We start from the raw sequence: 12711 nt of genomic DNA on the forward strand, positions 1-12711 counted from the left end.
CAAGAAAACCAAAACGAAAACAAAAAGATTTTTTTTTCAAAAATTTAATTTTACACACAAAAAAAATAAAATTAGAGATTCCATTAACAAAATTCGTGAACTGATTCGTTTATCTACTGCTAGATTTAAAATCTCGAGTTCCAATTCTAAAAATAAAAAATAAATCCAGAATAAGTGAAGCTAATTAGAGAACTGGAACAAGAGCAAAGCTAAAATTGAACAAGACGAATAGTATAACAAAGATGAAATAAAAAATTTCAGATTCAAAGTTTTTTCATTTTCCATTTTTCTTTTTAAGTTCCTTTTTTTTCTTATTCTTTTTCATTTCCTACTGTTTCTCAGTAACCAAACAGAACATAAGCTAATTCCATACTTTTATTATGTAACATATGTGTGTGTGTGTTGATATGGAGAGATAGTTAGAGATTAGGGTTTGGTACCTTTGATTTGTGGAGAGAAATCCCAGAGAGAGAGAGAGAGAGAGAGAGAGAGAGAGAGAGTGAAGAAGAGAAACTTCGAGGTGTGACTTGCGAGAATGGATTTACGAAGAACACTGTGATGGCTGTTTGGATGTTTTGACAGACATACTCCTCTCTGTGGATAGCTATATCCTGCACCAGTTCAATGATATATCAGTGCTATATTATCTATAAAAATAAAAAAAAAATAAAAACACTAATTTGGAGAAAAACTCTTATGGGCCCATAAAGTAAATAAATTGGCCTTGAGAAAAGTAAATGGGCCTAAAGGAGCCTAGAGAAAGAAATAGTAAACCCATGGACATTATGTGATGTAGAAAAGTAAGAGTGAGCCACTGCAGACCCGAAGTAATAAAGTAAGTGAAAAATGGGTTGATGGAAACCTATGAACCTCAAAGATGAAAGATATGGTATTTAGGCCAAGGAAGCCTAAAAGAGTTAGTAAAAACTCATAAGAATGCAGAATTGAAAACGGGTCAAGGATGCCCAATGAGAGAAATAGGCCAAGGGAGCTCACAAACAATGTAATGGGTCAAGGAAGTCCAAGTAGTATGAATGAAGACCCAATAGCAATGATGGGTCACCATAATCAAGTAAAAGAAGAGCATACAGCAAGCCCAAAAAAGGCCCAGTAAGCATGGATCAAATAACACCACAACAGGATGGTGTGGCAGGAATACTACTAAGCCAACGGAATGAGCAAAAGGTGAGCTAAAGGGAAGAAAAGCCCGCAATCAAGCAAGGCCTAGCCCTTGAAGAAAGCAAGCTATAAAGAATGGAGAATCATAAAACCGTTCATGCCATAAGAAGTCAAGAATGAGCGGCAAAATGCACAGACGAACCTCTAGACCATGGCAAACCCATGAGTAGTAGACAAGCTTTGGATATACACGGAAGTGGAGCACACACAAGGCCCAGACACTACCAACCTGTACCCAACCAATATAGGAGTGGTGGGTCATGGATCAGAAGTAAGAGAGGGTATGGTCTAGCGGTGGGGAGAAGGGAGAGTCTATTATGGGGTTCCCGCTCAAACCCTTTTGGGAGAAATGTTCTACTGGGATGACATATCACCCAAAAAATAAAAGGATGAGTTGGAACCACTAGGTTCATACTATGAGGGATAGTAAGAGAGAATACCCACCCTGCTGTGGATAAGAATGCCACGATGGACAAGCAAACAAAACAGTTTTCTTTGTTTGGTAATGGAGAGTGGCACAGCTAGCACAGGTAAGTGGTGGTGGATGGACAGCTAACAAACCAGTGAGTGGTTAGGAAGGACACCCACACCCAGACAAAAGTAGTTAAAGGGTAAAATGGTAAAAACCTGTTACAGCAGGCAGTATATAAAAGGCCCTCGTCGTGCATAGTGGCATTATCAAAACAGTAACAACCACTAGGAGAGAATTACAGCACCACCATCACCATAACACTACATAAGCAAGCACTAAGAAAGAAAAGAAAAGAGTGGAAAAAGAATCAAAGTAACAAAGCCAAGAAAAAGAGAAAGAGAATCATGAAGAAAAATAGAGTGTGTAGAATGGCAGGCATGCACCAATAGGCTAATTCCTTCTCTCCCTCTAAAAGCCTACCCTCTGTTAAGGATAAAGGATTTGTTTAGGCATAAGTCATTCAGGCCCGTTTCCTCAAAGTGGATAATTTCTACAGCAGGATTCTCCTGCGAGGTTATCCACGTTGAGGAAGTGGTTCCCTCCCTGGTCTTAGTCCTGTAACACAACTGAACACGGCAGACTAATCTTTTCCTTCTTTGATCTCATTACTTATCGTTATTATTTCTTTTGTTGTCTTTGCAATAAAAGGTAACTTCATTTAGAAATAATGTCATAAATGTCAAATAAAAAATTTATTTTTAATTCAAAAAGAAAACTCCTAAAATTTCGGATTTTTTTCTCTTCACGTTCAAAAAAAAAATTACAGTTATTGCTTATCTCTAAAATTTATCCTTTTTATTTGTTTAAAACATAAAATTTAAAAAAAAAAATTCTAAATTATAATAGATGTAAATTATTAACCTTTACCAAAAAAATAAAACTAAAAGAGCCTCTAAGCATGCGCATGAGTGCGTGCTCAGAGGCTAGTAACTAATAAGAAAATGCAATCTAATTATTAGATTTCAAAATTTATATCCAATGAAAATATATTAGAGAAGTTTTAAGAGTTTCAAAAATTTTCCATTATCTTATGAGTCAGATTTATAATTTTTTTTTAAAATTTTTGCAATAAATGTTGTGAAATGGAGAATACATATAGGAAAAATTTTTGCAACAAACTTGGTAGTAGCTTAAGCCTACAATTCCACTCAATATCTTTTTATTGGATGTGAATTTTAACAAATTCACATTTAGATTAGGTTTAGCTACAAAATTAGTTGTAATTTAAGGCTACAACCTTGTTCAATAAAATAAACATTACTGTAGATTTTAAAAATCTAACCGTTGAATTGTACGTTTTTTACACTCTTAATACATACGTCAAATTTTGTGTTAATTAGATATTATTTACTATTTGATTTATAAGCTTATATTTTATGTATGATTTTAAACTACAAAAATTTGCAGTTTAAACAATTTATTGATGACATAACTATTGATTTTTAATTTTCTAGAAATTTCGCAAGTATGGAGAATATAAGAAGAAAATATAATCCAATGGTGAATTTGTTAAAATATATTGAGTAAGGTTATAGCCTTAGACTATAATCAATTTTGTAGCTAAATTTTGTCTTTTAGATTATATTATTTTCTAATATCCTCTATGTTTGCAAAATTTTTAGAAGATCAAAAATCAATAACTATGTCATCAATAAAATGTTTAAATTTCAAATTTTTGTAGTCTAAAATTATGCATCAAATATAAGTTTATAGATCGAATAGAAAATAAAATTCGATTAACACATAAATTTATATGTTTGTTAAGAACATTAAGAATATGCAATTCAATGATTGGATTTTTAAAATATATAATCATATTAATTTAGACTATAATCAAGTTTGAAACAAAATTTTGTCCATACATATATATCTCATGCATGAGATATTTTTTAAAATTTTATGGACAAAGTTTAGTTACAAAATTAGTTGTAATCTAAGACTACAAATCTTATTCAATAAAATAATCATTACTACATATTTTGAAAATCTAACAATTGGATTACATGTTCTTTACACTCTTAATACACGTGTCAAATTTTATGTTAATCGGATATTACATACTATATGATCTACATGCTTATATTTTATGCATAATTTTAAACTACAAACATTAGCAATTTAAACAATTTATTGATAGCATAACTATTGATCTTTAATTTTCTAGAAATTTTGCAAACGTGGAAAATATAAGAAAAAGATGTAATTCAATAGTGGAATTCTCAAAATTCACCTAAAAAAAAAGATATTAAGAAAGGTTGTTGCCTTAGACTATAACCAATTTTATAATTAAACTTTATCCGAATTTTATAAATCATTATGTCTTTAGATGCAGTATATTACACTTTCTAATTAAATTTAATGCAACTAAGTGATTGAAAATTTGAATTTAATTAAGGAAGTTAGTATATTCATTTGCACCTACGACTGCGCATTTAAATTTTGTCCCTATAGTAAGGTTAAAATGTGTCCTCTTATAAAGAAAACGATTTATCTTAGCGATTGGCGTTGGACAAATGCATTATGTTTTACAAAAAATATATATTTTGCACGATAAGACTACGCCTTCCGAGAGGTTAAGGCAAGAGGAATCCCCTTGGAAGAACATTGACATTGTCCTATTTTTGATTGTTTGTAACAAACTTCTTAATTAATGACCAAAGGGGCATAAAATGATAAAAATATGCCCTTGGCCGCTCATAATGTAAATACTCTTAAGAATTCCTTTTAGTTAAAGAATAAAGTTTGGTTACAAATTTTATTGTAATTTAATACTACAATTTCTATTTTAAAGATTAACATGATTATATATTTTGAAATTCTAACTATTGGGATATATGTTCTTAATGTTTTTAATACGTAAAATTTCATGTCAATTAGATTTCTTTTACCATTTGATCAATAAACTTTAGAAAAATAATTTTAAAGTACAAAAATTTGAAATTTAAATATTTGATTGATGACATAGTTATTAATTTTTATTTTTTTTGTAAAATTTACAAATATGGAAGATATAAGAAGAAATGTAATCCAACGGTGGTTTTGTCAAAATTCAAATTCAATAATAAGATGACAAAGTTTGGCTACAAATTTAATTGTAACTTAAGACTACAAATTCCCCTAAAAAAATTAACATGATTACATATTTTGAAAATATTTTGAATTACATTTTTTTTATATTCTTAACACACATATTAAATTTCATATTAATTGAATGTTATTTATTATTCAATATATAAACTTATTTTTTATGTATAATTTACTACAAAAATTTAAAATTTTAATATTTCATTAATGACATAGTTTTTTATTTTCAATCTTTTAGAAATTTTACAAGTTTAGAGGATATAAGAAGAAAATGTAATCCAGTGATAAATTTGTCAAAATTTATGTCCATTAAAAAAATATTGAGTAAAGTTGTAACCAAATTTTGTTCTTAAAAAGATATAGAGAGGAATTATAGGCTTAGATTACAACAAAGTTTATAGCCAAACTTTGTCTCTAATTAAATAAAGTTGCCAATTTATCCACCGGAGGGGAAAATTCATCTCATGTTTGCTTATAAAAATTTGTTCACAAGCTTTAATCGTGACACCCTTTTTTTTTTTTTTTTTTTTTTTTGCTTTCTTTAAGTAGGGAAGAGGAATTGAATCCAAATTCTCCTTCATGGGAGAACAGGGCAATGCTACAATGCTACACAACTTTCAGCTTGATTGTTACATTTCAACCCCTAAGATTTGAATTTAAATTGAAATTGTTATGCTATCATTTAAAGATTTATTAATAGTTTTATTTTAATCCAAAACTTTAGAAGGTAAAATTTTAGCATTTAAAAAAAATTATTGGACCAAATTGTGAAAGAATCTAACTTAAAAGAATAAGCTATACTTGAAAATTTGTCCACAAAATTTGTTAATTTAATTTTGTAATTCCTATCTTAATAAGTAGATAAAAGAAAGGTAGATAGACATAGTAGAGAAGTGAAAGATAGGAATCGAACCACAAACATGAAACATTATAAAAGTTACTATTGGGCTATCGCCTATCACTTGAACCCAATTTCAGAATTTTAAACCACCAATCAGTAGGATAACATTGTTGCAAAATTTTGTCAGTATAACATCCATGTTACAATCGTTGCATGTATCTCCCATTGAATTGCAAGTTGCAACCTCGTCTATGCTCCATCTCATACAATGAGGAAGAATAAAGCTCTCCTTGGCAAAAGCCTATGACTATGACTGGCAAGACAAGCCATCATGAAAATCCCACTGACGATGAAATGCATATACAAAACAAAATTATTGGCAATTAATTCCATGCTTTGACTAGTCAGCCTAGAAAGGCCTATAAAAATAAACATGTGTGTGTGTTTTGATAGGTAAGCCTATTCAGTAACTGAGTTTTATAGGTATGCCTTATGTGAGCATGGGGCAAAAGGTTGTGGGGCAGGAGGAAGAAACTGAAAAACTGGCAACAATATTTTGTGGGTCTAAAATTGCAAGCAATATTCATTTTCTGTCTCTAAAACATGTAACTTTGCCTGTTTATGACCTAATTCAGCTGACCTTTTGTATCCCCATATAAAAAAGGCTGAAGTTACAGCAACAACATACACAAGAAATCTCATCTATATTCCTTCGGCAAGCGGTATCCGGACATGACTAGTTTGTCCGCAAACATCTTGCCAGTCTTGGGCATGACATGCCAATGCAATGTCAAGTTAAACTCTTTACCACGAAGGTTGCTTCCCTGCACAAATGAAAGGAGAAATTAATTTTCTCATAAGCCAAGAAAGTGTATGAGAGAATTGAGTAAGACTACTACATAAAGGCAGCATACCTGATCAATAAAACGATATTTGTTAGAGGTATGTGTCCAAAACTTTGCATGCTCTTTAGAAGCTATAATGCCATCCCAAAGTGAAATCTGCAAAATGAAATTTCAAAACAAATCATGCAATGGACATGGTATTTGTGCAGCAAAACATGAAATATATAACAATAGTCAAGTGGGCATGCCATGCAGGCTGTCATGGCACTGACATAGGCAATTGGGAACATGTAAAAGACCAACAATTTCTAGTCCAATACATCTCTAGAAATGAAATACTAAACCATAAATACTCAACACAACAGGATACGGGGGACTCAAAAATAAAAATGCAGCCAAATGCCAAAGCTTACCTGATTTAAGGAATTCTTTGAGGTTTCATACTCGGCAGCTAGAAATACAAAAACCTGAAAAGATACAATGGATAAAAATTCTAAATCAGCTTTGAACTTAATTAATATTAGTATAAAAGAATAATTGGCAGGAACCTCAGTGAAGAGTCAATTATATTCAAGCAATTCCATTAATATGATTTGGCATGCAGTGTTTTATAAAGATTTTCAACTTTCATGAAAATCATAGGAAAATAACACCAACCAAACAAAACAGAGGGAAAGAAAGAAATATGAAAAGTTTCTGTACAATTAAATCAATCTTTAAGATACACTAAACAGGATATCTAGAATGATGGATCCCAAACTCTTATTCAAAGCCGCACATATGAATACTTTAGAATTAGCATCAATAGAAAATAGCAATTTTAAGAAATTCTAAAACTCAGTGCAAATATATCAAATTATCAATCTTTAAAACATATACCTAATCAGACACCTGGAGTTTTGGACACCAAACATCTTAGCCAGAACCTCTATTTATACTCCATATATACTTATAAAATAAAAAAATAAAAACAAACAAACAAACAGACAAACCAAAAAAAAAAAAAGCACATATTTATACTGCATATATGAGCTGTGAGCATGATAAATCCATAGCGTTTCCCAAACATTAATTTCAGACAACCCTCTTTTGTACACAAATACAATTAAAAGCAGTCTGTACAGCATGAGTAAGAAGAATTGCAAAATTGAAACACAAGAAATTGTCAAATGGTTAACCTGCTTCGTATTCCATGTAAACAATGACTGTAAGTCTGCTGATATATTCAATGTCAAGCTGACCTGCACAAAAGTGGAAGACACGATACTTCAATTAGAACCAATAACTAATAGGCGAATAGAGAATACAGAGGAAATATTGTTCAAGCTTGATGTGGACTCAAAACACCTTCAAAAAGTTATCTTGCCACCAGAAATACATAACAAGCATCTCCTAGCTTAATTGAGATCATTGACCTTAATTCAACATATTGAAAGTCACCCGCTAGAGTAACAGTCACTCTCAGCATTTGAGCATCTAATAACGTTAAAAGATAAGCAATTACAGGAAGCTTCAAACAACATTGGGTATGTTTTGGGTAGAAGAAGAATTTCTTTCACAAAATAGATTGTATCAAAGAACAAAAGCAAACAATAATACACCTAAAAGGTTTTGAGTAGTACATATGGTAATTATTCATTTGTGAAGGAAAGAAGCTATAATGATTTGATCTCTCTCACTCCAAAAACCTACAGTAGTTACTTCACGGCTGATCAGGACATAATAAGCCTAATAAGAAGCAAAAGAATCTCCTCTTCTATAATCCTCTATAAGGCTTACTTGCTTTTTCCTTCCTCAAGATCAAACTCTGCTCCCTAACAATATTTTTGGAAGTTTGGAGAGGAGAGGAGAGGAGAGAAGTAGAGAGTAGAGTAGAGAAGACATCCCTCCCCTCATTTGGATGTATTAAAAATTAGAAGGGTGGAGAGGGGAGTAGATAACCCAAACCCTTGTTTGGTTGTAGTATGGAAAGGACAGGAAAAGATAATAATCATAATATATATATATATATATATATATAAAAAAGGGACAAGTAAACCTTTCATTTATTAAATTCTATACTTAATATTTATTAAGGGCAAAGTTGGAAGTACATAAAAATCATTAAACTAGAATCCCTGCCGCCCCCCACCCCCCAAAAAAAATTCCCCCAATTTAATGAAATTGAAAGAAGGGGTTTAGAGGGATGAGGAAGCCCTTCAACCCCAACAAATCCTTTCCCTTTCCCTTTCAAAAAACATCCAAACAAGGGGAATGTAAAACCTAAGCCCATGTCCCTCTACTCCCTCTCCCCTCTCCCCTCTCCTCTCTCCTATCCAAATATATTGTAAATGCAATTGTCTTCTGCCTTTGAATCTTATCAAAGAATGTGTTCCTAGCAGTTTACAGTAATTTTTCTTAGATAGTATGGTCATCTAAAGCATACCTGTGAATTCCACAGTCTAGAAAGCTGCTACAAAAACGAAGTCAACTTCAATGATATCTTAACATTTATCGCTACACCAAATGATAGAAGAAAATGTAAATCACATCATCCTTTGCTGTAAGATGGAATGTGCTCTATATTCAATAATGATACAGCAAGTAACATGATCCTACCACTATGACATCTCCTCCCAAGGTTCTAGGGTGCCAACATTGGTTGTACTGTTAGTACTCAACATTGGTAATTGGGAAGTATTTGGGATAAGTATCAGGTCTGAAACCAGGATCCAAAAAGTTAAATTTAAAAACAAAGGGAAGGCTTTGGAGGCTAATGAAGAAAATGATATATCATCCTATCTGTAATTTTAAGGATGCTCTACCTTAGATTTGGACCAATCCAGCAACGGCGGAGTAACCAACTTTACAAGGGTCACCCCATACATGGTTACGACTCCACAGAGACTTGTGTTTTTGGTAAAGAGTCACCCGGGCCTAGTCACTGCAACCCCGTTTGTGAGGAGGCACCCCTTCTCTTGATGTTGCAGTGCTATTTTGCATTATTTTGACCTTTAAAAATGCATTTTTGACATCAGATAAACTGGATATTGACACCCTCCTTTAGCAGAGATGATAACATGACAACCATCATTGCAAAACATCATTAGCCATGATGTTATTTCTTATTAGTCAGATCAAAAACAATTACCAAAAAAAGCCCAAGGAATTAGTCCAATATTTAAGAGAAGCAAATCCTATGCAAAGCTGCACATAAGTATAGAAACATAGTGATCCATAAACTGATTATCAACAGACCAAACTACTGGACTCGAAATTCAAAGCCTTAGTGCAAATACGTCCAACAGACATAAGAAGTCACATAAACATGTGGTATCCTCTGTTGGGCTAGAGAATAGACCTCAAAGAGACCATCATTCAAACAATTCCACAGATAAATAAAACATATTACTTCATTTCCAATCTCATAAAATGACATGCATATGACTCAAAACCAAACAAACCCATTAACCTCCATAGAATATCACAACAAATCTGAGGCCTAATTTAATAAAATAACAAAAACAACAATTAGCAATGACAAACTGAAATTCAAAAAACCCATCAAAGCCTACACCATGGTTCAAACAAATTTCGAGTCTTGTTCATTAATTACCCACAAACAAGTGAAAACAAATCAAATCCCACAAAGCCCATTAAAACTGTGACAGATTTCAAACAAAAATTTGCAGCTTAATTCACAAATAACCAGATATTTAATAAAAAAGACAACATTTTCAAAAACAAGAATTACCTCGTCATTCCCATTTGGTTGCTTCTGGAACCAATTAACGTTCAACACCTAAAACCCAAAACCCACAAGAAAACAAATCAAAAGTTAAAGAAACACAGATCTATCAAAGGAAATGAATCAAAAACCATAAATTAAAAATACCCAAAAGACAGAAAAAAATAAAATAAAGAAGGACCTGAACACTGGAAGAGGGAGATGGGTGGTTGAGGTTGTCAGAGAAAGAGGCCATAGCACACATGAGAGCTAGGATGGTCACTGCAAAGGTTAGCAGAGCATTGGCTCTGTACCCAAATGAATGCATTTTTGGTCTTGTGTGTTCTTGGTGGTTTCTTGAGAGGGTTTTTGGTTTTGTAAAAAGGGGAAACCTACGAATTAAATGAGGGCTGGATATCAAAATCTCCTTTTTTCCGAGATGGCAAAAAACGAGATTTTGAGGGGCTATTGTGGGGCCTGTTACCTAAAAAAGGTATAGTAGCCCTCAGAATTGGGCTCAGGGCCCAAAGGCCCGATCCGAGACCACGCAGTTGTCCGATGACAGCCTACAGAAGTTTTATTCACGTCAAATAGGTGATATGAAAGGTATAAACAGGTGTTATATACAGTGGCATAGCATACGTCCGAGGACGCCAAAGTCCGAGGTGAAGGTAACCTTCGTACTGACTGAAAGATTCTGCCAGGTTGTAGCTGAATGGGAAGTTGGATATAGCTTAAAGAGGCGTCGGAGAAGGTAGAAAATATCTACTAAAGTCTATCACCTCCTCATTAAATGCTGTCCACCTAACACTCTGGCCGCATTAATGTGGAGGTGATACCTGAATAGTAACTAAGCAGTTTTATGACCACTAAGCTGAAAGTTCCAGTAGGGACTAGATGGGACAGAAAGGAGCCCCCAGGATAAGAACTACACGTGTACAAAGGAAACTAGAAAAGAAACGAAGTATATAATGTAGAAACGAAGAAAACAGGGGGGACTTCTGACCAGAAGAGAAAAAGGAAAAAGAGAGAGAGAAGAACAGACCAATTGAAAGAGGGCCGAGGAGAGTTTTTCCTCATAGAGCGAATCAATAGTATCCCTTACTACTTGACGAGTAGAACCCTTCCTAGAAAACAGTACTAGTTCTTGAGCCCATACTCTATAAATTTATTGTTTGGGCTTATTGGGCTGAAAACCCAACACTCAATTCAAATTGGGTCCTTACAGTTGTAATTTAACATTTTAATTACAAATATCATATGTTGAAGAGACGAGTTCAAACTTGTCTTTTGAAGGGACGAGTTTTATGTTTGATTGAAATTTTTTAAAAAGGGTTGTATATCCAAATAGTTTTGAAACAGTATAGAATAAGTAAAAATAGCTTGTTAATTACTCAATTTTACGTTTAAAATTCAATTTTTTTTTCATTGAGAAATGAACACCTAAGTCCCCTAGCCTATTCTTTTAAGTTGGATTGAAATGATATTTATTTATGAGTTAAATAGACTCGTATTATGGGTTCCAATCAACTCAACTAGTAAAATTTCTTATCATCGGTTAAAAGATTTGAAATTCAAACCCCTTTGAAGTAAAAAATTGAAGACTTTTTGTTTGCCACAATAATTAAGTTGAGTAAAATATCCTAATATTCACATCAAAAAGTGAAAGAACGTTATTTTGATAGTTACTAAGGTGAGCAATGTCTCATATAATTGAATGTTGTCTTAATATTATATTGGGTGTATTGTAAAGGCACTCCTAAAATTTGTGGTTGTTTAGATTTTACATTTTAAAATTTGAGAAATTGGATTTTACATCTTGAAGTTTGGTTTTGTTAGCAAAATCTCACCGTCTATTAGTTTTGCCAGTTAAGTGACATGTTAGCATGCTAATGTGTATGAATCAACCTCCCCAAATGATGTTGTGTCACTTAAAACAAAGAAATGAGTTTAGTGTGAACTAAAGTACGATTTTTAGTAGTTTTGGGAAGCTGGTTTGAAAAAAGAAAATACACGTCAATACGTTAGCATGTCACTTAATGCCAAAACTAATGGAGGGTGGAGTTTTGCTAAAAAAATCAAACTTCAAGATGTAAAATTCAATTTCTCAAACTTCAAAATATAAAATTTAAACAATTCCAAACTTTAGCGGTGTACTTAGCAATTTAGCCTACTATATAATTCCCTAAGGTCAGACTCAAGGTGTGAGCAGAAGGGCCAAAGGTCTATAGACGCGACTCTCTCTTAACAAATTAGGGTGAGTTGCTTAAGTTATGACGTAATATTGCTTCTCTTCTCTTTCAACCTTATTGTTATTCAACTTGAGGGATTACAATTTAGTAATTTACAAGAGATTGTGCTCACCAATGTGGCAACATGCATGGGAAGGCCTCATATTGGACCTCATAGACGATGTTTGTACTCCAAACTAGGTCCATATCTTCCTAGCAAGCAAAAGAACATGGTCCATGTTTGACTTCCTTATCTGTGATCATTCTAAACTTCGAAGAGACAGATGTCGTCATCTAAATGCAACAATATGTTTTGAAGAGGCAAATTTAGTACAAAACAAAACTAAAATGTA

General features: G+C 32.8%; 1 protein-coding gene across 1 annotated transcript; it reads right to left on the reverse strand.

The window, feature by feature from the left end:
• Positions 1–5663: 5663 nt before the first annotated feature.
• On the reverse strand, positions 5664–10505 carry LOC112010383 (signal peptidase complex subunit 3B). The gene is made up of 6 exons (XM_024042724.2): positions 10330–10505; positions 10155–10202; positions 7600–7662; positions 6835–6888; positions 6491–6577; positions 5664–6400 (listed from the first exon to the last, which is right to left on the reverse strand). Exons 1-6 carry the CDS (start codon positions 10453–10455, stop codon positions 6275–6277), a joined length of 504 nt encoding a protein of 167 aa, XP_023898492.1. The 5' UTR covers positions 10456–10505; the 3' UTR covers positions 5664–6274.
• Between the last annotated feature and the right edge of the window lie 2206 nt (positions 10506–12711).

This window comes from Quercus suber, unplaced genomic scaffold (assembly GCF_002906115.3).
Source record: "Quercus suber isolate HL8 unplaced genomic scaffold, Cork oak 2.0 scaffold_216, whole genome shotgun sequence".
Taxonomy (NCBI): Eukaryota; Viridiplantae; Streptophyta; class Magnoliopsida; order Fagales; family Fagaceae; genus Quercus; species Quercus suber.

Excerpts from the sequence above, each read along its gene's own strand:
- LOC112010383 (XM_024042724.2), bottom strand. The coding sequence starts at position 10,455 with ATGCATTCATTTGGGTACAGAGCCAATGCTCTGCTAACCTTTGCAGTG. Across the intron at positions 7,663-10,154 it reads AACCAAATGGGAATGACGAG|GTCAGCTTGACATTGAATAT; the intron begins GTAATTCTTGTT and ends ACTTTTGTGCAG. Across the intron at positions 6,578-6,834 it reads CAAAGAATTCCTTAAATCAG|ATTTCACTTTGGGATGGCAT; the intron begins GTAAGCTTTGGC and ends TTCATTTTGCAG.